Below are 26962 nucleotides of genomic sequence, written 5' to 3'. Positions count from 1 at the left end.
TCGTCGCTGATTGAAATTGGACGAATGGATCGTCATTGAGTGAAATTGGACGGATGGATCGTCGCTGATTGAAAATTGGACTGATTGATCGTCGCTGATTGAAAATTGGAGTGTGTGCGGGCAGACCACTGCTGGGGATACAAAAGTGCTCCGGATTTGAAGATCATATAATTCATGGCGACCATCAAAATTGTTGCGGTGCCATAACGAGAAACCATGGGCCTTCGTAAGAAAGACGAATCATGATCGGGCCTGGCTAGAAGCTAGATTGGGCCTGAAGGCCCAATTGGACCATCGCGAGACAGAGCCACTCCGTCGCGCGAGGGAATCCTGTTAGGGCTTGGGTCTGGAAAGATTCCAGACCCGGCCCACACCTGTTTTCTTCCCTTTTCTTCTCGGGGATGCTACAAAAATCAGTTCCCAGCGGTGTCGAAATTTCAAAACTCCTCACAATTCTCAAACTCTCCAAATCCCAACTCAAACCCTAGGATTTCTTCCCAAACCTTTGATTTCTTCACGAAAATCGATAAACCCACACGCAAACACACACCCATGGGGGATCACGGCAATGGTGGCGGTGGAGGAGAGGTAGTTGATCGTCCGGAGGACGAGGGAGGACCCATGGGAGTTGAAATAGCAGAGCAACAGCCGGCGGGGATTGTCGCAGACGTAGGTGCAGTGAGAGCAGGCGGCGGCAATGGTGTACAAGGCCACGAATAGGAGGTAGGTGGTGAAGGCGACCATCGCGGGACAGAGCCAGGGCGTTGCGCGACGGAGGAAGCTGGGGCCACGGGGTCTGTTGTTCGGCCATTGGACCCGAGCGTAACAGTGGAAGGCTCGGTGGTGATTGGTGGCGATTCTGAAGGCGCCAGGGGCAGTGGTGATGGCATGGGGCCGAGTGGGTTTACGCCGAGGGACCCAGCGACAGGCAAAGGTGTAGCGGCTGTGGAGGAAGAGACCACGGGGGCTCCGTTTGTGTACAGAGAGGAGGATGTACTCTTCCGGCCAACGGTGACATCGTCATGCCACAGGCTGATCACCAAGTAGGATGTCGCAGAGCTCCTGAGCGATGAGCAACTAGCCCAACTTTTGAAGGATAACCCCGTAATAGGGGCTGCCGTTTTGAAGGCTCGAGAGGAGCGAGAGAGGGAGATAGCATCTTCAGAGGTTGCGGCAAGGCCGAAAGGGAGAGAGCCAAGGAGGAGGAGGCTCTGAGAGGCATGGAGGCCGAGGAGAGGGCCAGATCTAGGGTGTACGGGCCCAGAGTGACGGCAGTGACAAAGGCGGTGAGTTTGACTTGTGTCCCTTTTACAGTAGAGGGGTACATGCCACCCACACCACACTTGTTTGTGTCGTCGGGCTTTGCAGCTTATAGGCCACGGCGAATAGAGTACGACTCTGAGCTCGTCCTGTGAGATCTCGACACCCATATTTCGAGCAGCTGGATAGAGGTAAACTTCCAAAATCCCCCTTTGTAGTTTCAATTTTGAATTTCCCTGCTTGTACTTGAATGTTGAAACACACACGGTAATCCTTAAAAGAAAAGACCGAATTGCGATACCATGATCTTCATATCGAATGCCATGCATGCAACATAATAACTTGAACCAACCATCTGCTACCAGGCTGCATTGATTACTTAGAACTTGAGAATGGAAACCTTGCATGCTAACATGCCCTCTTGTTGCTTGTTTTTGTGTCTGAAACAGGAGAGAGCGAGGCAGAGGGATATCCATGGTTTCGGAGGCGCACGTAGCTCTTTGGCGTTATACCAGGGTTTGCCCGCAAGGGTAAGGCAGTTAGTGGATGAAGCGGGCTTCAGAGAGTTCATCCAAACCCTTACTCCGGTCAGAAATGACCATGCCGTTCTAGTAGCACTTGCAGGGAGGTGGAGGGACACTACCAACACCTTTCACCTATCGCCCGGGGAAATAACAGTGACTCCTGCTGACTTTGCAGCGATTACCGGCTTGAGAGTTAAGGGCGAGCCTATCCCGTTTGATTCGGGCATTCACGAAGACCCAGTGGCTCTGGAATGGTTCTTGGGAGAAGCGCCCAAGATTGAGGAAGGGATGGCGAGGTATGGGCAGTTCACCAAATATCTCAAGAAAAAGGTGACAACTAAATAGGAAGCGGAGCAGATGGCCCGGGCATACCTACTGTACCTCTTTGGCACGTCCTTGTATCCGAATAGGCGCAGTAAGGTCCATTTGTCATACCTCCCAGATCCTTCAATACCCAACAGTACGACTCGTTGAGGACAGAGATGATTACTGTTGGGTATTGGAGGATCTGGGAGGTATGATTTCAATAGAGTAAAGCACAATTTCAGATTACACTTATATCCATTTGATTGTATAACCTGCTTGATTGTATTATAATATGCACGATGATTTGCTTTGCTTGTGAACCATGCAGCTCTGGGCCTATGAGGTTTTGAACATGTGCCGCCCTGCTTCCGAGAGCTTGGATTTGGGAATTCTCCCGCGTGCTCATATTTGGAGCAAGAAGAACATAGGGAAGAAGAAGGGAAAGGGTGATCTGAATGGCTTTCGGATATACTTAGACAAGCTCCGCCCCTCGCAGGTATAATCACGAAACTTGACTGAACAAAGTACACATCCCTTTGTATTGCTTTAATGCTGTCGCTGATCAATACTTGCATTGTTCTCCTACCTTGTGTGCAGATCGAGTGGGATCCTTGGAGAGTGGCAGGGCCAGAGCCCGAGTACCTGGCTAAGAGCAAGGTTGTGACGGCTAGCAGAGTGCTGCTGGAGTCAGCCTTTGGTTGGTAGTGGTACTTGGGAGACCGGGTGACATGCCAGTCCCTTGGCTTCACTAAGTTCCAGGTGCCGGGGCCACTTCCACCACGGGCCTCACACACGTGGGAGTACACATTGGCTGAGCTGGAGACGTTTACACAGCCTGACACCGACCTGACACGCCAGTTACGTCCTGACATGGACTATGCAACATACCAGAGGGAGCGTTTGGCGGGGCCGCTGAGAGTCCGAGCGTTCAGAGAGGTTCGGAGCCAGGCTCATGGAGCCGCCGAGGAAAAGAAGGCTGCAGGAGAGAGAAAGAGTGGTGGCGAGGGTCGCGTGAGACGAGGCTTGAGCGGACCAGTGAGAGGTGGGCCACCGGAGTTACCGTGGAGGATAGCAGTGGTAGACTCTCAAGGCAATCCAGTCAAGCTACACCTAGCCCCTGCCAAAGTTGAGCCTGCACCGATTTCTGTTCCAGTAAGACATTATTGTTTCCTTTCTTTGCATTTCACTAGAATTGAATTATTGCTGAGTCGCCTTGATAACTCCCAAATCACTATTGTACGTACCAACTGAGTGGGCGAACAAAGCTGTTCGTCGTATGCTTGCACTGGAGAACGTAGTAAGAAGAGCAGCGAATGGTTTGCCATTGGACCTGCGCTATCCAGCACCAACTTCTCCACCGGTGGTTCAGAGATCTCAGGTACCCCTTTCTGAAAACGATACGCTCCTGTTTTCAATACTTGATATATACATCTCCTTTCGATACATAATATGCCTTAAAAGCCTCTTATTTGAAATTGACCATACCTGCTTTCAAACATACAATATGCACAATGTATACTAATGCACAAAAATTACCATGCAGGCACAAAGACAGGCGGCTCCTAGGAGAAAAAGCGCCAGAGACCCTCCACAGAGGAAGCTGGCTGAGAGGGCTCCTACTCCTCCGGTTGCTACCAGGCGACAGACGAGAGGCTCACAGCCGACCTCCGCGAGTGAGGAGGCAGCCCGAGAGGCCGTGGCGTGCGCAGAGGAACGGTACCCAATCAAGATGCGCCAGAAGCCCTTACAAGACGAGCCGGTCCGCAAGAAGCGACTAATCCTGCCTGAGGTCTCTGAGGAGGAGGACGAAGAGGAGGAAGAAGAAGAGGAAGAGGAAGAGGAAGAGGAAGAGGAGGAAGAAGAGGAAGAGGAGGGGGAAGAGGGGTCGTCCGACGGCAGTGGCTCTGATGACACCGCAGATGATCCTGGATACAAGCAAGATCCTAGAGAGATAGACGACAACGATGGCGACGAAGATTGGCTTGGAGAGGATTGAGGGCTACTACGAAACCTCCTTTACTTCCTGCAATTTTGACTTTTACTTTCGGGCCTGCGTGCCCAAGTAGATAGGTAGATGATGGGCGAATAGGCCCTAGCTGACATTTGATAGCTGTTTTGAGGCATGCGTGCCTTCTTGATTTGCGGGCAGATGTGCCCAAGTAGACATGATGACTTTGATTGGCTGAAGTGCTGAACATGCAGCAGCTTTCTTTATTTTCGACATGGATAGATCATGGTTTAGCTATAAAATTTGCAATTTCACGGTTCATTTACTCTTGCAATAGATTAGAGGAGATAAAACTCACCACTAATACCAAACTTACATTGATGACATGCTGAGACTGCTTACAGACACATAAATATGTACAGATGTGACTAGCTCAGAAGAAAAATCGAGGATACATCCTAGGACACGACCAGGATACAGGAAAAGAATGAAATTTTGGGCAACAACAAACCAAAACTCAAAATACTTCAATTTTCATAGAGCCGACACCTTTATGAGATAAAAAATGTACAACATGACTTGAACAAATAAACGGAATTGAAAAATACATCCCGGAGCAAAGTTTAGACCAAAAAGTGCTAAAAAAAGACATAAAAATGGACATAAGATGCAAAACACGACTTGATTATGTCCCGGACCAAAATTGACACCTCCGTACAGTCATATTAGGTCCAAATGACTTGTACGGCATGAGAGAATGGGGCGAAAGTCTCCAAAACTGTAGGGAGGTATTCCCGAGCAGATACATTTAGTTACCGAACACGTGATGTTTGGGAACACGTGGTAAATACGACTGGACTTATCGCCGGGCAGTATGAAGAACAGCGATATGGAACAATGACATGTGAAGTCCTTGGTCCATGCAATCTGTTCGGCTGAATAAAGGCCAATGACATGACAAGTCACTGGTGTAAACTATCTGTTCGGCAGATAAGAGACATTCTGATTACATTTGGACCAAGTTACATGTGAAGTCCTTGGTCCAGGTAGTCTGTTCGGCCATGAGACAGCCGAACAAAGAAGGAGCTCCAATCGAGAGTAGGAGCAGAGGGAATACTCTGGAAGATTCCAGAGTAGTCATGTCCCATAAAGGGATAAAGATCCCAAGAATATAGGATCTGAGAAAGATACCCAACAAGTATGGGATGTTCGGCTCTTAATGGAAAAGAATCCTAAAAGGACTCTTTTCCATAAACTGATAAAGGAAACGAGACTCCTTGATATCCTGGGTTTCCTATACGAGTTAGGAATCCTATGGCAACAAGGATGCTTGGACGGCAAGCATCCATAAATCTATAAATATGAGGTAAACCTAGAGGTGAAAGGTACGCAATACATTGCATTATTATTGCTTTCCTACTGATAATTAGGGTTGAGTTTTCTAGTACGTGATACTAACAAAGGCATCGGAGGGCCTTTGCCACGAGAGGCAAAGGTGCACTCACCCCCTGTCTATTTTGCAGATTAAGGTTCAGACGTCGAGCTAGGGTTCCGGTGAAGAGGCACGAATAAGCCGTTGCAATCCAGTTGATCCGAAGCATCAATTGTTTTCATCCCCCTACAAAAACGAATTTCGACCACCCGAAACCCTAATTCGAACTTGAAATGGGCCACCGAGGGTCCAAAATTTTCGTTAAGCGCGATATTTCGAATCCGATGCTTGGACACAGTTACACATACCTATAATGACTTGTTTGAACCATCAAAACTACAAAATAACCCTTGGAACGAAAAATGACCAAAACTGGACAGTAGCTACTATAAACTGTCAAATTGTATGCTGCATCATTGCGCGATAGACTGGGAGAATCGCGCGATTGAGGAACCATCGCGCGATGGATAGTTTCTGCTAAGCCACCTTTGTTTGACCACATCAGATTTTTAAGGCACAAAAAGCCTTGTCATTGTCCTTAGCCGTCCAGAGAACCTCTAGGACAGCTCACAGGTGTGCCCTTGTATTAAAGGGGGCATTGTCACCTTGCTTAGATATTTGCCTTGAAAGGAAGGATATTTTTTTCAAGCCTTGGGCTATAGAAGGCCATGCCCCTACAAATGTGAGGCATATTCTCTAAAGTTAAAACTTTCACCACCCTCACAATGGCAAACAAGCTCCCTGTCTTGATCAGTCCATAGCTAACGGCCTTTGTAGCCGGAGATTGGCTATCATTTCGATCTCACGGGCTGGCCGCTTTTCGTTTCCTCTAAAATGTGAGGGTCCGCCCCGAAATTCTGATGGCGGTCCTACAGTTTGGGACCCAAAGGTTCATGTTTTTAGGTTTGAGGACAACGAGCTGTGCCCAACTGTGGAGGAATTCCAAGCATACCTCTAGGGGTTTGCTTCGAGCGTGATTGTCGTACCACCTTACAGGAAGAGCATGCCAAAACTTTTGCAGTCATGTCTCAACATCTCGAGGGGAGCAGCTAAAAGTTTGTCAACTGAGGGGCAAATCAACATCATACGCCTGATGGAGTGGTATGGGCCTGAAGGAAACACAGAGAACACCGCCTTGCAGGCTTGATGCCGATTTGCCCTGATTAGTATACTGGCCGCTTACTTACTAGTATCTCCGAATAGGCGAGTCAACCCCTCGCTGGTGAGCGTTGCCGCTTAGATGAGTGCTAGATGGAATGTGGTGCCGCTGGTTCTGGCAGAAACGCTCATGGGCTTGGATTTGGTTTCTACTGGCCAAACAAACATATTCAGTAGTAGTCCACTCCTGCTGCAGGTAAGCTCTCACTCAACTCACCTTTTTCCAGTTTTCGCACATGTACCTTTTACCTCATCTCTCGGCTTAGGCTATATCGGGACTCCTCACTTGTTTTGTCGCTCAAGTTTTATATGGCTCCTTACTTGTCTTTTCACCCACTCATACAGCTATGGCTATCAGACAAATTGCAACTGCTCACAGCACCGGAGGCAAACTGGCCTCATCTGCCCGGCCGAATGCATCAGCGCGGGATGATCTATCTGGAGATGTTCGTGAACTAGTGGTACACGTTCATGAAGGAAATGCAACCGAATGAGATCATCTGGAGGCATGAGACCCTGAACATTCCAGACATGGCCCTTAATTCCGCAGGTTTTGAGAGGATGGTGATAGCTGGGCTGACCGCTTTTCACATTCTAGGGAAGAGTCAAGGACTGCACCAAGCCGGAATTGAAACTTTCAATATCCCTGCATTCACTGCACAGAACTTGGCTGGATATGAGCACAATTGGGTCCTGTGGCAACTTGGCAGTGCAGGACCAGATTTCAGCACAGAGCTCATGCATCGATACAAAGCGTGGCTAAGAAGGGAAATCGCAAGAAGACAAAGTGACGACTGACTCCCGACAGACTATAATGATCTTAAATAAACTGTGAGCCTGTTAAGGCCTCTAGCATTTTATTCTATTTTTATGCTTAACTACTTTAAAGACTTTGCTCAGCTGTGTAATAGAAGTAGTGGCTTGGATATAATCGAAAGATTTAAAAACTTTCTCCTTTTGATCCAAATGTTGAGCTCCAGGCCGCTTTGAACGTTAAAGAAAATTTCCAAAATGGCAAACCATGGATCAAATTGATGGAATGTGACCGAATCTCACGAAGAGACTGCCTACGTATCCTCTTTCAAGGAATCAGGTCAAAACGTAGTTCAAGCTTAGGTTCGCTCGAGTATTTTTGACTCTCCTTTTACGCTCGAACTTTTGCCTAGTGTCGCCACTTCGGGTTTTCGGCCTAACAAGCTTTTGAATATTGTCTATTTATTTTTTCCTGAACCACCTTCTTAGGTTTTCGGTCCAGCAGGCTTGCTCTAAATTTTGCTTGGAACCGCCCACCCTTTTGGTTTTTGGCCCAACGAGCATCTCTCAGGGATAGTAACACTTGAGTTGATCCAGATTTACCAAAGTGGAGAACTCGTTGTCATCAAGGTCTATGAGTTGAGCTGCTCCCCCAGAAAGGATGGTCTTGATAATGTAAGGCCCTGAACGCTTTGGACGGAATTTGCCACGGGGATGAATACAGGTGCCCGAATCTCCTTCGTAACCATGTCTCCTTCAACCAAGTCCCTAGACTTCACCTTCTTGTTGAATGCTCGTGCGATCCTTCGTTGATACCCCTGAACATGGTATAAGGCACAGAGTCTCCTCTCATTGAAAAGCATGAGTTCCATAAACTTCTCGCTGAGCCATTCAGATTCCGTGAGTCCGCATTTTGCCATGATTCTCAATGACGGTACCTCAAGCTTGATAGGGAGTACCGTTTCCATCCCGTAAACTAAAGAATAGGCGTTGCTCCTGTCGATGTTCGAATTGACATCCGATACCCCCAAAGTGCTAGAGGTAGTTGCTCATGCCAGCCCCAGGCAGACTCAGCAGACTTTTAATAATCGTCTCAATATTCTTGTTTGTCGCTTTGACAGCTCCATTTGTTTGAGGGTGATAGACGGTCGAATGATGGATTTGGATTTTGAACTCTTTAAACAATTCCAAAACCCTGCTTTTGAAATGAGTCCCATTATCTGACACAAACGTTTGAGGTACACCGTATCGATAGATGATGTTCTTCCTGATAAAATGGGCAACCTGAACTGCAGTTAGAGTTTTGTAGGATTCAGCTTCAACCCACTTGGTAAAGTAATCTATCGCTACCAAAATGAACCTGTGATCGTTCGAAGCAGACGGTCTGATCATGCCGATGACATCAATGCCCCACACAGAGAAAAGCCAAGGAGAAGTCATGCCAAAGAGGTTAGAAGGGGGAACATGCATTAGGTTGGCATGGATCTGGCACTTATGACAACGCCGTACATAATCCACACACTTAGACTCCATCGTGGACCAGAAGTAACCCTACCGTAGGATTTTCCTAGCAAGCATGACACCGCTCATATGAGGACCGCAGACTCCTTCATGAACTTCCTCCATAATCCTTGTGGCTTCAAAACCATTGACACAGAGTTTGTGTATCCCACAATGGGATCTCTTGTAGAACTTCCCTCTACAAAGGATATACTGAGCAGCTATCCTTCGTAACGCGAGTTGATCCTTTTAGAAGCTTCAGCCGGATACTCCCCACTTTCAACAAAATTCCATAAGTCGTGGTACCAGGGTAGGCCATCATTTACGTCATTGATGGCGTTGACATACTGATAGGCAGGATAGTCCTGCTGTTCGATCAGAATAGGGCGGAGTTTAACACCCAAAAGGAGTTCAACCATGGAAGCCAAGGTTGCCAAAGCATCGGCAAATTGATTCTTCAAGCGAGGAATGTGAGTAAAAGTAACCTTGTTAAAACGAGGAATAAGATCTTCCAAGTCCTGATGATAAAGTTTCAATTTCTCTTCGCGAACTTTCCAGTCCCCGTTGGCTTGAGATACAACAAGATTAGAATCACCAATGACCTCGAGTTTTTCCACACCGAGGGTAAGAGCGGCCTCCATACCAACAATACACGCCTCATTCTCAGCTTGGTTGTTTGTGACATCGAAATTGAGCTTGAACGCAAGCGGAATGTGAGAACCACAAGTGTAATCAACAGTACTCTGATCCCATATCCCTTCTGGTTGGCTGCTCCATCAAAGTAGAGTGTCCACACGTCTTCGACAACTGTTAGCACTTCCTCATCCGGGAACATGAAATCTGAGTCCTCTGGTCCATCCATAGGGTGATCAGCCAAAAATTTCGCAACTGTTCGCCCTTTGACAGATTTCCTTGTAACATACTCGAGATCAAACTCTGCTAATAAGAGCAACCAACGTGCTAACTTATCAGTAAGTGCTGGCTTCTCAAATAGATACTTGAGAGGATCCATTCGAGAAATCAATTTCACTGGATAAGCCAGCACGTAGTGTCTCAATTTCTTAGAAGCCCAAACAAGAGCCCAACATGTCTTTTCCAGAGTTGTGTAGCGTTCTTCACATCCGACCATCTTCTTACTTAAGTAATAAATGGCCTTTTCGACACCCTTATCTCCTTCTTGAGCTAGTAAACACCCCATAGACGAAGGATTCATAGACAAATAAAGTATCAAAGGCTTCCCGAGAACCGGCGGCATGAGGATCGGAGGATTCTGCAAGTAATTCTGAATGGACGTGAAAGCCGCTTGACACTTGTCTGTCCATACAAACGGAGGGTTCTTCTTTAGAAGACGAAACATCAGCTCGCAAGTCAAAGTTAACTTGGCGATGAATCTGCTGATGAACTGAACCTTCCCCAAAAAGCTCCGCACTCCCTCTGGTGGCTTCATTTCAAGTACAACCTCAATCTTCGACGGGTCAACTTCAATCCCACGAGTAGTGATCAGAAAGCCAAGTATTTTACCTGCTGTGACTCCAAAAGTACACTTCTGCGGATTGAGACGCATTTTATACTTACGGAGTCGTTCGAAGAACTTTCGAAGAACAGGGATGTGCCCTTCACGAGTTTTTGACTTGGCAATCACGTCATCTACATAGACCTCAACCTCTTTGTGCATCATGTCATGTAAAATGGTCGTAGCAGCGTGCTGATAAGTAGGACCGGCATTCTTCAAACCAAACGGCATGACCAAAGAGCAGTAAGTCCCCTATTCAGTGATGAATGTCATTTTCTCACGGTCTTCTGGTGCCATGAGAATCTGATTATAACCTAAGAAACCATCCATGAACGAGAGCATGGCATGTCCCGCCATATTGTCAACAAGCACATCGATGTGTGGCAAGGGAAAATCATCTTTAAGGCTTACCCTGTTCAAATCCCTAAAATCAACACATACTCGGATTTGTCCATTCTTCTTAGGAACCGGCACAATGTGGTGAACCAGGTAAGGTATTGAGAAACCATAAGAAAACTGGCATCGATCTGCTTAGTGACCTCATCCTTGATCTTTTGCACCCAATCCGGCCTCATCCGCCTTAGTTTCTGTTTAACGGGTTTAGCATGTGGCAGTAGAGGAATTCGATGCTCCACTATCTCTGGGTCAATGTCGGGCATGTCCTAATGAGACCATGCAAAAATATCACCAAACTCCGTTAGCAGTTCTTTGAAATCCTAATATTCTTTTGGGGACAAAGTGGAGCCCACTTGAACCATTCGGGGATCGCTCTCATCTTTCAAATTTAAAGAAACTACTTCTTCTTTTAACAGCTGAGCATGCCTTTGATCTTCCCTTTCGATGAAGGCACGGACTTCCTTGGGAATATCCCCATCGAAATTTATCCCTTCATCGTCAAGGTCGACACAGTTTATGTATAAATCATCAAATTAGTCAGAAGTAGGTTCTTTCATTCCAAAAGACCCCTCAAGGCTACCAAGTACAGCAGAGTCAAACTCAAAATAAAAGCTATGATGTGGAGGGCTAAGAGGCACAAACTCCGACTCAGAGCTAGACTCAGAAGACTCTGTGTCAGACTCCGTGTCAGACTCAGACACATCATCAATGCAAGTTAAGCGCGGTTTGAAAATGCAATTTTTAAGGCTACCCTTGGCCTCTGTAATAAGAGAGGTGGGATCCTCGAGGGCATCGGGCCTGAGCATGAGCACTTTAGCTTCTTCAGCTTCCTCTGCCAAACCCACTTGGGAGAACTCGTGAAACAGTTGCTCCAAGCTTCCCTGATTGAAAGATCCCAGCCAGTCAGTCCTGACCTTCGGCTGGCTGAGCTTCTTCTTGAGTTCCATCCTTGCTGGCTCCTCATCGCTATCCGGCCAAGTGTCGTTAGCGAAAATCTAAAAACCCGATAGTAGCTCCCCAGTCTCTGAATCGATAAAGGGCTCAGCCTACCCTGTGTAAACAGCGTTTCCCTTCTCGCAGACGAAGTAGCTGTCAGGATCACCATAGAGGGTTCAAGGTTTTCCCGTACATTTCCTTCTTTTGGCATCATTGGGTGAGGCAATGTACCCCAAACAAAGCGGCCCTCGCAGGAAGGAAAGGTAGGGAATTCCGGGATCCCTTGTTGGTGAATCCCTAAGCCCAACCCAGGTAGATAGGGCATCCTCTTCATATTATCCAAAGCAACAGAGCTTATGATGAAATCTTTGTTCACATTGATAGCCAAAACTGAACTTGACGTATCAAAAGAAAAGCCTCCCAGATCAACATCCTCCTCGCCATGCATGATTCCTAGAACGGGAGTACCATATTCCTTGAACGAGCGGATCCTAGAATCACCACAGATAGTTAATGTGCCAGTTGGAAGTCCCAGCATGCACTACAAGAAAAAGTATGTTTAGTGACGAAAAAGTGGCGACAAAATTTAATTTCGTCACTAAATAAGTATATTTGGCGACAAAAAAATAAATTCGTCACTGTTTTGATAACTTCCTTGACGAAATTATTTTGTCACCAATTATAACTATTTAGCGACGAAAAAGATATTTTTGTCACCAAAGGCTCCTATTTGGCGACAAAATAAAATTTTCGTCGCCAAAAGAGTAAAAAATGAGACGAAATTATTTTTTGTCACCAAAGATAACTATTCGGTGACGGAAAAAATATTTTGTCCCCAAATGAACCAATTTGGCGACGAAAAATATTTTCGTCTTCTTTTTACGTTTTCAGTGACGAAAAATTTATCCTTTGGTGACGAAATGTATGAATTTCGCATTGTCACCAAATATATTTCGGGCATAACTCTTTGCTCAGAGCTCCGATTGAGATAATTTAAATTGGGTTTGAACAATAACATAAAGAGCTACGACTTTCATGTTTATTAAAATTGCTAATTTTAATGTTTAATAGTTCAAAATGCCGTTCAAAATATATTTTAATGTTCAATGTATGTGTTATATATTAGATATTTCAAACATATGCTGAAAAGTTTGTGTGGTGTAGTTGGTTAAAGCTTGCGTGCAAAACTTAGGAGACTCGGGTTCGAAACCCCGCACGAGCAAGAAAGTGAGATTTTTTTCACATATAAGAATGACTTTCGCGACGAAAAATTTCGTCACCGATGGGTCACCTTTGACGAGCCAAAGGGAATAATTTGTGACGAAATTTTTTGTCATCAAAAAAGCACAATAGGTGACGAAGAAAATTTCGTCACCAAGTCATTTTTCCGTGACGAAATTTTTCTTCACCAAAAGGCACTATAGGTGACAAAAAATAGATTTCGTCACCAGGTAGAAATCCTCGACAACCTTTAGTCGACATATTTTTTTTCGTCACCTATATTATTTGTGACGAAAAGCATACAATTTGTGACGATTTTCATTCGTCACCCAATGCAATTTTTCTAGTAGTGATGACTTTTTGGTGAAGAGTAGATGGGACAGCCATAATATCAGACCTATGGAGCCATGGCCTGCCAAGCAGAAAATTGAAAGTAGCTGGGATGTCGACAACATGGAATTCGACATCCATTTCAAAGCCCTCAACATCGAGTTTGAGCATAAACGTACCCTCAACCACACGGCGAGTGCTGTCATATGCCTTAACAGCGAGATTGGAAGGTGCAAAGTCCTTCTTAGTTAAACCCAAATGGTAAGCCACCCTTAAAGGGCAAACATTGATTGCTGAACCGCTGTCGATGAGAACAGTCGGAACCCAGAGCCCTCGGCATTTGACAGTGATATGCAAGGGGCGATTGTGGTTGACCCTTTCAACTAGCAGGTCCTTGTCAGTGAAGATCACGGTGTGCTTGGAAGTAGGTGGGAGGATAAGAGATATCATTGCTTCAGGAGTAATAACTTGAACCTCACGATGGGAGAGAGAGTGGCAAAGTTTCTGTCGATGCTCACGGGAGGAACAAATCAGTCCCCAAATCGATATAACAGCGGGAATCCACTTAAGTTGTTTCTGAATCATGTCCGTATCCGAGGTGCCAGCAGGTACCTCAAGTGGTGTAGACCTTGGGAAGGTAGAGGGCTCGCTCCTTTGGTTAGAAGGTTTGGATGAACTTCCAGCTTTCAGATTAGCAGGCTGAAAAATCCATCCACTCCTTGTAACATTGTGAACGTTTCCCAAAGAGGGCACGACCTGAGGGTCTTGATCAATATCCCAGAGGTCAGCAAGGACCTCACCCAGTATGCGTTTCCCTTTGTCGGCTGCTGGTGCTATCGTAGGCACTTCCAAGTCTAAACCCAAATCTTCAGCCAAGTCTTTTACCAATAGTGTGTCCCAAAAGTCCAAATCCTTGACCGCCGCAACCTCTGCAATAGGTTCTGGGTCAGCAAAGAAGGGAACATCCCAAAGTCCGCCATCGGCCAAATAGCGATTGGCAGTCCAAACTTCTGCCCCAACTTGGACATTGACTATATCATTAACGTCCCAAAGATCGACTGGCGGGATAAGGTCCGTGACCATGATATTGCAGTCTTCCCTAGTCGGAAAAGGAACGGTAGGGCATGGAAGTCCCTCATCAACGATGTAGAAAGTGGGGTCATGTTCGACATCAAATACCGAGTCGACAAGCCTGTCGATGGTAGAGGGGAAAAAGCATTCCCCTAAGACGCGAGGTTCTTCCTGAACGAAATCATCCTCGACAAAGTGAGATATGTGATCTGGCAAAGCGTAGCCTTGAAAAGGATTAGTGTCAAAATCCAACAAAAATTGCCAAGTGGGTTCGGGATCCCAATAGTATTCCTCTTCAACAAAGGTTTGGGCTGTTGGAATAGCATATACAAGGAGATACCATCCAAAGGATCGAGCATCGCCTGGTTGTGTCCGACCTGCCATTCTTCATTCCAGACCTGGTCATGCTGAGGGAGCGGGAGATACTCGGGGTGTATTGGGAAGCCTTCTAGCTTAAGTTGGTTCCACTCTTGGATTAAAGGAGCGGCATAATTATCACCGTCGGCTATAGACCAACCCACAGCTTGCATGCTGAGTTCAGGCTCTTGCTCAAAGAATGCTGGTAGTGCAGCCCTGAATTGGCTTTCAAAGTTCCGAGAAGAACTAGGATCCGTTATGACCGGGATAGGATCACGATGAGTCGAGGACGGACCAAGTCGTATAGGCTGAATAGGGTCATCGTGGAGATCACTAATGATTTCGTTGAAGAGATCGAGGCCTGTCTGCAGGAGTTGAAGAGTTGGATTAGGATGAGAAGGTTCTTCGATGAACATGTGTCTACTTCTGATTCCAATGGTATAGTTACGGCCGGTTTGGGCTGATTCATTGGGATTATATGGTTAGTAGGGTTGAATATGGTGGAGCAAGGGCTGATTTGAGTGGAGCTGAAGGATATGTGGAGTAGCATTGTGCTTTGGCATGGAATTGGAAAGGATGTTTGGTTTTTGAGATGGCGGAGGTGGAGCCTGAAGGGTCCCTTCATCTATAAGGTCCTGAATCGCATGACGGAGACGAAAGCAGGAATCTATAAGATGACCAGTCCCTTGGTGATAGGCGCAGTAGAGATTGGCTTTGAAATTAGGTGAAGGATTTTTGGGTAGAGGAGTTGGATCAAGGGGCTTCAGATGACCTGATTTGATCAACTTTTCCATAACAGAGGATAATGGAGCCTCGAATGTGGAGAAACTGCAGGGTTGATTACGAGGCCGGTTGTTCTGTGGAGTCTACACTTGATTGACGTCGGCAATGTGATTGGTAGTATTGGAAGAAGAGGCATTGGTGCCACTGGTTGCTGTGTTGGAGAAAGTCCCACCTCCAAACAGTGCATTGGTGTTTCCTGAGTATGCCCAAGGTTTTGACTTCGGAGGGTTAGAGGACTTTCCCCTTGGTAAAATACCACTTTGCAATGCGTCCTCGATGGCTAGGCCAGAGTCGAAGAAGGTTTCAAAGTTTGCTGACGCTTGAACAAGTACCAAATGTTTAGCATAGTCTGGCTGAAGATTGGGGGAAATGATGCGGAGTTGATCCCTCTCACTGGGACGCTCAATCATTAGAGCGGCTTTGGCCCTCCACCTCTTAACAAAGTCCGCGAAGGACTCCTTGGCTTCCATTTTGGTGGATTCAAGTTCTCGTGTCGTCATTTTCAGCAAGGAGTTATAACTGTATTGCGAAATAAACGCAGCAACAATATCTTCCCAAGTCCTCCTCTTAGCAATATCAAGCGACAAGAACCAATGAACTGCCAGACCAGAGAGAGTCTGAGGGAATAGTTGCGACATGGCTTCGGGCTCAACGGACAAGAGCTTCATAGTAGCATGATAACTATAGGGATGAGTCTTAAGGTCACCACTGCCATCAAACTTGGCCAGTTCTGGCATTTTGAACTTGTCAGGAAGCTTGGCATTGGGATACAAACAGAGATGGTCCAAGTCGATTCCCCCAGCACTGATCTTTTCAGATTTAGAGACAGACTCCTCCAGCTTGGTGATCTTGGCCATAAGAGTAGCCAAATCAGGATTTTTAGCAGGCCTAATGACAGTAGGGTTCAAGTTTGTGGCTATTGGGCGAGCTTCTCTCGGATTGGGCTGAACTATGAATCGCCCTGCATGATTCGGGTCCTCAACAAAGATAGGTTCTGCATGAACATCCTCATCGACCTTGCCTCCCACTTCTGCTACTGGCGGAAGACGAGTGTTAAAAGGTCATTCAAACGAGTAACATTGGCATTTGTCTGAGCAGCCCTCTGTTGCATGGTGGCGATGCTATTCTGAAGGCTTGTGAACATTGATTCCACAGTGAGTGGTTGGGGTTGATCTGCCATGACTGGTATTTCAGAGGAACTTGATGAAGATGAAATAGTTGGTGATGTCGGGGGTTCAACTTCCTGAATAACTGAAGACGAGCCTGACTGAAGAGTAGCCAATAGAGAACGCGGAGAGTCTTCCGTTGTGACTGACTGGGATTGTAACCTGACAAGCCTTTGAACTAAATTCTGATGCAGACGTTCCAAGTGGGTTTGCCTTTCTGCTTCGATACTCTCCGTGGTGGTGCAATGATTCAGAACTTTGCTTGCAGTAAAGTAAGAAAAGGCTCAATAGGAGTCCTGCAATAACTTTAATCTAAATAAAAGACTAAAGTGAAAGCGCAATCACCGTCGTCAGTGTCATCCTAGACTCTAGAACTAGAAGACAAGTCTGTCTTTAAGATGTTCGGACATTGCCAGAATCCTCGAGAATCTTTTCGAGGGTGTATCCTTTGAATAGATCGACGAACACTAAGAGATGTCAAAATAGTCTAAGCCTTTGACTATTCCGTTCTCGAAGTTTCAACTTTGAACGCAGAACAACTCGGTGTTGATGACGTGATACTGGAACCGGGGCGGCGTAGGCAACACAACGCCATAGCCTAAATGGTGTACGTGCTGCGGCGGCGTAGGCGACACAACGCCATAGCCTAAACGGTGTACGTGCAACAGTCATCGTCGAAGGTTGTTGGTCATTCGGGGTCCCCAGGCTCCAGTAAACCTTGCCGGATTGCCAAAATGATCCAATGAGGCTTATCCCACATCGATGCATATGAAGAATGCTAAAGAATTTGATTTAAGAAAAGAAGAATCACAAAATCGCAAAATGCCTTTTCAAATTTGGCTCACTTTATTTAATCCATTTTAAAAGAAAATTACACAAGTGATCAATCGAAAAAGTCCCAGATTGGATTGGCCGGATACGAGGTCCTGTTAAATCACCATTCCGACCTTCGACAGAGCGAAGCTCACCGTTTTGATAGACTTTTAAAGGATTGTTCATAAGTGTATTTAACCTTTAAGCATGGATTAATATTTGTTCGATTTTCCCCCGCAAAGTCGCCACTGTGGGCAGCATGCCCTTTTGGAAATTTTCGGATTTCCAAACGCGAGGGCCCGGAATCAAGGGAGCGCGAGCGCGGATGGCAAGCGCTCAAAAATACAAAGTCGCCACTCGGGTTTTGAAGGTCCGACACCCAAGGAACCGTATTTCGAAACACTTGCCGCGCTATTTTGATTTGAAAAAGTGAAGGCATCGGTCCGTCATAACCATATCTGGGTTCGGGAGCCAGGTTATGAGAGGGGAAGGATTTTAAAGCACCCCTCTCGCCCAATCCGGAGATCGGTCTTTACTTAGGCATTTTTGTGAAAATTTTTGCGATTCTTCTTTTATTAACCAATATTTTGCCAATTAGGGCGGGAAAACAGTTAATCGGGGATTAAAACTATAACACCTTGTAGGATGTGATCGAAAAATGGCATGGATGAAAGATATGCTGGAAAATAAATGAGATAAAACCCCACACTGTGACCGGATATCAAACAGTGCATTGGTGTGAGTTTGACACAAACAATGGCCAACTTGCATGCATGAAACTTCCAGCATGCAAATACACCATCGCGCGTCGAACCCACTCCATCGCGCGAGGGTCGATATCCTTCCAACTGGTTGAATTTTGTCTCCTTCTAGGCTCTGGAAGGACCAGTGCACACCCAGGGGATAAATCAAGCAGTTTATATATACTGAAAATAAATAATTATTACAAACAGTGATAACAAGAATAAAAAGCAACCTCTAAACAGTGGGGGTACCAAAACAGAGGCCATGGACCAAGTTGCCCATGCAAGGGCAATTGCTGGAAACAGAAGAACCATCGCGCGATGGAGTCAGTTCACCGCGCGAGTGTCATAACTGGACTTCCAGGAATTGCTTTGCATGCCTGGGCTCTGAGACATTTTCAGAAGCAACCCAGGGGCATTCTCAAGGGAACAAGCAAATAATCTAAGTTAAGCTACAAATTTTTATCATGCAAGGTAGTTGATTAGTTCTAATCATGATTCAAGGTGTTTTATTACACTATGAAAACAGAAAAATAACTAGCATCCTATCCCCACGAGGAGCATCGCGTGATGACCAAAATAGTCGCGCGTGGGAATGGCTCCATTGCGCGTAGGAGTGCCAGCAGACGGTTCTTGTAACCCTGCTGACTTTGGGACCAGGACTGGTATTGATTACCAGCCTTGATCTTGCCAGCCCCCCTCAAGGACCAAAACAGTGAACAGGCAGTAAAGTTATACCTTTGCTTGAGTGATATGGAAATAACTTGAAGAAGGTGGTAGAGCTTGTGAAATAAGTGTATAAAGATGGGTTGAGTGAGAAAATATCAAGAGTATTAGGGTTTATGTAGCCTTTCTTACTTTATTTTTTGTAACCCTTTGGAAGAAGAACCATGGGGGGTACTTATAGGAGATGGGAAAGAGCTTGGTGGGTGGAGGACTTGGCCTAGCAACCAGCCAACAAGGCTGGCCAGCTTCCCTTGATGGAGAAAGAGACCAACAAGGTGATGGGAGTGGTTGTGAGGGTGGTGCAACCCATGCACCGGCAAATGCTGTTCAGTCGACGAAAACGGGGTTCTATAGATCAGTAGCCCCCTAATCATCACAAAATCCAGCTGGAAAAAGGTGAAAGTGACAGGTGTTGACCATCGTGCGACGCAGTGACTTCATCGCGTGATGGTTGAACCAGCCTCCGCGATGGTCAATAGTCAAGGCTTTGACTTTGACCAACACCTGGCAGATGGATCATCGCGCGAGAGATCCAATGGATCGCGCGATGGTCAAACCTAAGGTCAGGGTTTTGACTTTGGGTTTTAGGGTTTAAGATAGGTTCCACTCACTCCAAGCTCAAACCATTTAACTCTCTAGACTGTTTTTTATCTGATTCATCATCGGGGAAATAAGAAACCGAAAAACAAAGTAAAACAATTGAAAAACCAGATTGGGGTGTCTACACTTGACGATAACTATTTTGTGGATCTCATGTTTGGATCAAGTATTTTTCAATTATATTTTGAGCTGATTTCTTACAAGTACACTTGAAAACATATTTTAAATAAGTTGAATGGTTTGGATCATCAAAATATGAACCGGAATGCTCCAAACTATGAGGTTCGCATTTAAGGACCTCATTTAAGGTCCTTATTAGAAGGGGACTGATATGACTTGGTGACGCATATTTGGTCCATTGGCTATTTCCTGATGCATGATACTAGCCTATCCTTTGTATGGAGCTTACACGATGGTTGGAACAAAAGACACATTTGATTGTTAATTCCAATGTGGCTGATAGATAAAGGCATCTGCATGAACTATTCAATCGTTCAACTCATAATCAAAAGATGAAATTATGAAAATCAAAAGATGAAATTATGAAAAACCTTTTACTTGGTTATATTCTTTTTCCTACGAGATGGCGGAAATTCCTTCTACCGCATTCGTTGTTATGAAAAATGGAAATAGGCCTTGGACCTAATCATACCATTCCATTACATTATATTGACAATTTCAAAAAACTGGTCATACTATGATCATAGTATGATGGCAGTCAGACAAGTATGCCCCCATTGTCTTGTGGTTCAAGACATCTCTCTTTCAAGGAGGCAGCAGGGATTCGACTTCCCATGGGGGTAGGGTACTACGAAAGGAAGTTGATCATGGATTACCAATAAGCCTAAACTGGATTCTTCCCGGGTCGATGCCCGAGCGATTAATGGGGACAGACTGTAAATTCATTGGCAATATGTCTACGCTGGTTCAAATCCAGCTCGGCCCAAAAATTTGGCAATCTACCATGAGATGGTATAACCCCTAGCCCTTCATAAATACCTAATATAGAGGAATAAAAAAGAATCTAATTTTCGGATATATCCCTTATTTACTTGGGATTGTATTTCAATTGGTCAAAGCACTGCCCTGTCAAGGTGTAAGCTGCGGGTTCAAGCCTCGTCAATCCTGACGGATCCAATCAATCAATACATCAATTTAACTCCCTCTTTTTTATGAAAGCTGGTATAAAGGACAGCCAAATTTCATTCCCAAAGGGGATCAGTTCTGGGTTTCAAAGTTGCAACTCGGGCACGACTACTGCGCTATAGCCGATGGTGGTTGTATTTCTTGCTTCCATTGCATGAAGTTGCTAGTTAGTAGTGGAGAATTTTGGGTATCTATCCTAACATCCCAATCTTACCTGGTTTCTGGATCTGAGGCTTTGCACGATGACATGGTGGTGCAAGGCTATCCGCAACATTTGCTATTAGCATAGAAAGTAATGAAGAAGTCCCAAGTACGGGCATGTTTGGTAGTTCGTCATTCATGCTTGTTTGTTTAATTTATGTTGGATTAACTGCTGTAAAACAAGAACGTATTACCTCGGAATCTGCTACTGAAATATAGAATACCAAAATGAAGAACGACGGCTGGGTTGAGTCGCGGACTAGGTCGCTCTCTTTAGGACGTTTCGCGGCTCTGTCCAGATTGTGCAAGTAGTTCGTTGAGTACCACGCCGTCCCCAGGATAAAACAGCCCAGAATTCACCACCTCTGCTCAACCTTCTCTGCACAAAAGAAAATCGAAAAACAAAACACAATTCTACCTATTGCTCGAACTCAACAGAAACCATTTTTGTGGAGGGAGAGAGAGATGTTTTTTTCCTTGTAAAAACCTATTCTAAAACTCTGAATTTATAGGAGTAGAAGAAGGGTTGTGGCCACGATTTTGGAAAACAAAACAATCAAATCCCGCTAATTATGCACACATTCTTTAATCAATCCGTTAATCAGCAACAAATCAGATCCCACTGATTATGCACACGTTTTTAATCAATCCGTTCCGTTAATCAGCCAGAACTTTCCATTTAGAAAAGGATTTTTGATTGACTGAATATTCTGTAACAAAAAAACGTGTTTCAGAATTTTAGCAAAAACGTGCTTAACTAGTACGTGCGCGAGGCTCAAATCCCGGATTTGCCCCCCCCCCCCCCCCCCCCCCCCCCAAATAACCCGTGACGCGCACCCAGTTAACTAGTTTCTGAATCAATTTTCCAAATTGCCGCCCATTTTCCTGAGCGCGCAAGACCTCTCCTTGGGTCCTTATTCACAAACTCATTTGTGTGCAAAGTCATTTAAAGTAGATAGAAGTTTTGTGACTTAGCAATGTGGGACTAGAGAAAACACAATGTTTTACAAATAAAAACCAAAGTTCCAACAATCCCCCACTTGTATTTTTAAAACAAAATATTCGAGCAAAGGTATAAAGCTGTGCATAAGTAAAGGTGTCTTTCAACTTGAACCCTTACATAGTGATAGTGCTTCAGATAGTAACTAGAGTGACTTGTGATCTTGAACTCTAAGTCTGAGAGCACTACACACACAACTCTACTAATGTGTAATGTTTAAAGCCAGCACTTTATGGCCATGTGCTTATATCCCAGTTTCATGAATGACCTAGAGAATTTGCCCAAATTCTCCCGAGAAGCGGCCGAACTTCAACATTCACATAGGTGAGTCTATCAAGAGTACTCCTGTAGTCTAGGTACTCTACTCCACATAGAGCTATAAAACTCATTAAATGTTAAAATAACACAACCTTTTTCACTACTGGATGTCATGCTTCTTAGGGATGGACTTGGAGTGTAACTCCTTACAGCATGATTCTTACCACATCACCATGTGACTCTTTTTTCCCTTTGAACCTATTTCTTGGGATCTCCAGTCTATAGGTTGGGTATCCATCACAAGTGACTCATTTCTTAATAGGCTTTACCCCATCCCTTTCGAGGTGTTCCACACCTTCTCTCGAGCTAATCCATTCGTCAAAGGATCAGCCAGGTTTTCTGTTGACCATACATAATACACTCTAACAGCTCCATTAGAAAGCAAATTTCTAACTGTGCTATGTTTACGACATATTTGTCGTTTCTTACCGTTGAAAAAACGGTTCTGAACTTTTGCAATAGCCGCGGTACTATCGCAATGGATTAGTATGGCCGGTATCAGTTTTTCCCGTAAGGGAATCTCTGACAGGAGGTTTCTCAACCAAGCTGCCTCCTCACTAGCCACAGCTAGTGCTATCATCTCAGACTCCATAGTAGATTGTGCCAAAATTGTTTGTTTCTTGGACTTCCAAGAGATTGCACCTCCTGCTATGTTGAACACATACCCACTAGTTGCTTTGGAGTCATCCGAAAGGGTGTTCCAATTGGCATCACTGTATCCCTCTAGAACAGCAGGAAACTTCTGATAGGGTAATCCAAGGTTCATGGTTCTTTTCAAATATCGCATGAGCCTCCCATAGCAAACCAATGCTCCATTCCTGACCTGCTAGTAAACTTGCATAATACCCCGACTGCATAAGCAATATCTGGTCTCGTGCAATCACAAGCATAACGAAGACTACCAATAATACTAGCATACTCAGATTGTCTAACCTTGTCTCCAGTGTTCTTAATCAACTTAATACTAGGATCAAAAGGAGTGGAAGCAGGTTTACAGTCAAAGTAATTGTATTTCTTCAAGATCTTTTCAATATAATGTGACTGAATCAGAGAAATTTCATTTGCAGATTTAGTAACTTTAACTCCGAGGATTACACTTACCTCACCCAAATCCTTCATGTCAAAATTTTGGCTAAGCAATAATTTAGTTTCATTCATGACAGATAAGCTAGATCCAAATATCAGAAGGTCATCCACATACAGACAGATAATGGTGCATGCATGATTATCAAACTTGTAATATATGCATTTATCACTCTCATTGACTTTGAAACCATTTGAAACAACTAGACTGTCAAACTTTTCATGCCACTGCTTTGGAGCTTGTTTAAGGCCATAAAGAGATTTAACTAGTCTACACACCTTGTGTTCTTGACCATGGACAACAAATCTCTCCGGTTGATCCATATAAATCTCTTCTTCTAAGTCTCTATTTAAAAAAGCAGTTTTAACATCCATTTGATGTACAACTAAGTTATGAAAAGAAGCTATGGCAATCAAGACTCAGATAGAAGTAATCCTTGTCACAGGAGAGTAGATATCGAAAAAATCTATGCTCTCCCTTTGCCTATATCCCTTAGCTACGAGTCTAGCTTTATATTTATCCACAGAACCATCATGTTTCAATTTCTTTTTAAGCACCCATTTGCAACCTATTGCTTTGCAGCCCTGTGGTAGGTCTACTAATTCCCAAGTTCTATTGGACTCCAACGAGTCCATTTCATCATTTATGGCTTCTTGCCAAAAATCAGCGTCTGGGGAAGTCAAAGCCTCATTAACAGTAGTGGGGTCCTCTTCTAAAGAAAATGCAAAGTCAAGACCAAAGTCCTTAGCGATTCGAGCTCTCTTGCTTCTCTTTGGTTCAATCTCAGTGTCCATAGAGTTCTCGTTTCTAGGTTCTTCTAATCTAGGCACACTACTACTAGATTCAGCACCCCCACTATTTCTGGATTTAAAAGGGAATTTTTCTTCGTAAAAATCAGCATCTATAGATTCTACGATCACCTTATTGTAAATATCGTTGAATTTATATGCTTTACTATTCACAGCATAACCAATAAAAACGCATTCATAAGCTCTACTCGCAAGTTTTGACCTTTTCGGGTCAGGAATACAAACATATGCTAGACAGCCCCAAACTTTAAAATATGACACATTGGGCTTCTTGTTTTTCCACAATTCATAAAGTGAAATCAAAGACTTAGAATTAGGAATTCTACTCAGCACATAGCGTACAGTCAATAAAATTTCACCCCACTAATGTGAAGCTGCACCCGAACTAAGCATAATAGCAACTACAAGTTCACACAAAGTTCAATTCTTGCGTTCTGTCTTTCCATTCATTTTGGGTGAGTATGGAGCAGTTTTCTCATGTATTATACCAGTAGATTTATAAAAAGCAATGAACTCATTTGAATTATACTCAGTGCCTCTATCACTACGGAGTCTCTTAACCTTTCTATTAAACTGGTTCTCAACATCATTAAGAAAGATTTTAAACATATCAAATGCTTCACTCTTATGTTTCATCAAGTAAACAGAGGTATAATTCGAATGATCATTAATAAACATGATAAAATATCGGTGTGCATTTCTAGTGAGAACTCCATCTAATTCACACATATCAGAATGGATCAAATCTAGCAATTCGGTCTCCTTAAAAGTTGATTTATGAGGCTTCTTTGTGATCTTAGCCTTGCTACATGATTCACATCTTTTAAAATCATTTAAGGAGATATTAGGAATAAAATCTAAGTTGCTCATATTCGTAATCAGTTCTTGTTAACATGACAAAGTCTAGCATGCCACATATTAACAGAACAAACAATGTAAGAAGAAGATGCACTTTTATTCATATCAATAGTAAGCTTAAAAATGCCATCAGATGCATAACCCTTTCCAACAAACATGTCATTTTTAGTAAGAGTATACTGATCTGCTCCTATGGTCTGGGTAAATCCGGCCTTATTGAGGAGGTTGCCGGATACAAGATTCTTCCTCATTTTTAAAGTGTGCAGGACTTCCTTCAGAGTGACAGTCCTTCCAGAAGTGAACTTGAGATCAACCTCACCAGTACCAAGAACCTTAGTGGTGTGGGAGTCTCCCAACAACACCTTCTTATCATCAGCCTCAGAATACTTTTTGAACAAGGAGCGATCATAACAGACATGGCGAGAAGCGCCAGTGTCTATCCACCACCCTTCTGAACCACTTATCAGATTAACCTCTAATATCATAGCCACTAGTGGTTCTCCATCCACCAGGTTCGCCTGTGGAGCGCGACGCCTGGGGTTCTTGCAATTTCTTGCCATATGGCCAGGCTTGTTACAATTGTAACACACAAATTGGACAGGGTCCATGTTTCAAGCCTGGCCTCCAGAAGGGGGTAACTTCTTGTTCTGATTCGATTTTCCGTTCCGGTTCTAGTTCTAATTTGGCTTTGTGATTCCTCCTTTCGGCTTGAGCATAGTCGAACTGTGGTTCTTTTTGTTTGCAACAAAAAGAACCTCATCCTTCTGATCCTGTTTCCGAGCCTCCTCCTCAATACGGAGCCAAACAATCAAGCTTTCTATAGAAAAATCTTTTGACTTATGACGGAGATCCTTTTTAAAGTCTTTCCAACTAGGAGGCAGTTTATCAATAAGAACAGCAACCTGAAATTGTTCACAAATAGACATGCCCTCAGTAAGAATTTCATGTGCAATTTTTTGTAAATCGTGTGCCTGGGAAACTACGGATTTTTCATCAATCATAGAAAACTTCAAGTAGCGACTAACAGCATATTTCTTAGTCACAGCCTCTTCGGTATCATACTTTTTCTGGAGGACATCCCAAAGTTCTTTAGCAGTATCAAAGGTGGAATAGTAATCGTAAAGCTCATCAGTCAAAGCATTCAGAATGTAGTTCTTGCACAAAAAATCATCATTGATCCATTTCGAAATCTCTTTAGTGTTTTCAGTAGTAGGGGGATTCACAGCAACAGGTTTAGTCGAATCACAGTATGCAGCAAGTTTTTGAGTAGTCAGAAAGAAAAACATCTTTTGCTTTCAACGTTTAAAGTACAGCCCCTCAAAGCGAAAAGGTTTGTTGATATCAATGGTGGTAACAGAAATCTTATTTTCAGAATCCATGGCAAATTGAAACGTCTTAAAATTGTTGGATTAACTGCTGTAAAACAAGAATGTATTACCTCAGAATCTGCTACTGAAATATAGAATACCAAAATGAAGAACGACGGCTGGGTTGAGTCGCAAATTAAGTCGCTCTCTTTAGGACGTTTCACGGCTCTGCCCAGATTGTGCAAGCAGTTCATTGAGTACCACGCCGTCCCCGGGATAAAACAGTCCAGAATTCACCACCTCTGCTCGGCCTTCTCTGCATAGAAGAAAACCAAAAAACAAAACACAATTCTACCTATTGCTCGAACACAACAGAAACCATTTTTGTGGAGGGAGAGAGATGTTTTTTTTCTGTGTAAAAACCTATTTTGAAACTCTGAATTTATAGGAGTAGGAGAAGCGGGTTGTGGCCACGGCTATGGAAAACAAAACAATCAAATCCCGCTAATTATGCACACGTTTTTTAATCAATCCGTTAATTAGCAACAAATCAGCGCGAGGCTCAAATCCCGGATTTGCAACCCCCCCTGCGCGAATAACTTGTTAACTAATTTCCGAATCAGTTTTCCAAATTGCAGCCCATTTTCCTGAGCGCGCGAGACCTCTCCTTGGATCCTTATCCACAATCTCATTTGTGTGCAAA

The 26962-nt window shown here is 44.3% G+C and overlaps 1 protein-coding gene across 1 annotated transcript; it reads left to right on the top strand.

The window, feature by feature from the left end:
- The first annotated feature begins 20113 nt into the window (after positions 1 to 20113).
- LOC131326709 (uncharacterized) lies at positions 20114 to 20751 on the top strand. The gene has a single exon (XM_058359567.1). The coding sequence runs from the start codon at positions 20245 to 20247 to the stop codon at positions 20338 to 20340; it is 96 nt and encodes a 31-aa protein (XP_058215550.1). The 5' UTR covers positions 20114 to 20244; the 3' UTR covers positions 20341 to 20751.
- Positions 20752 to 26962: the final 6211 nt, after the last annotated feature.

The sequence above is a fragment of the Rhododendron vialii genome, chromosome 5a (genome assembly GCF_030253575.1).
Source record: "Rhododendron vialii isolate Sample 1 chromosome 5a, ASM3025357v1".
Classification (NCBI taxonomy): Eukaryota; Viridiplantae; Streptophyta; class Magnoliopsida; order Ericales; family Ericaceae; genus Rhododendron; species Rhododendron vialii.
This window is presented reverse-complemented; position numbering and strand designations above follow the sequence as displayed.

Excerpts from the sequence above, each read along its gene's own strand:
- LOC131326709 (XM_058359567.1), top strand. The coding sequence starts at position 20,245 with ATGATGGCAGTCAGACAAGTATGCCCCCATTGTCTTGTGGTTCAAGAC.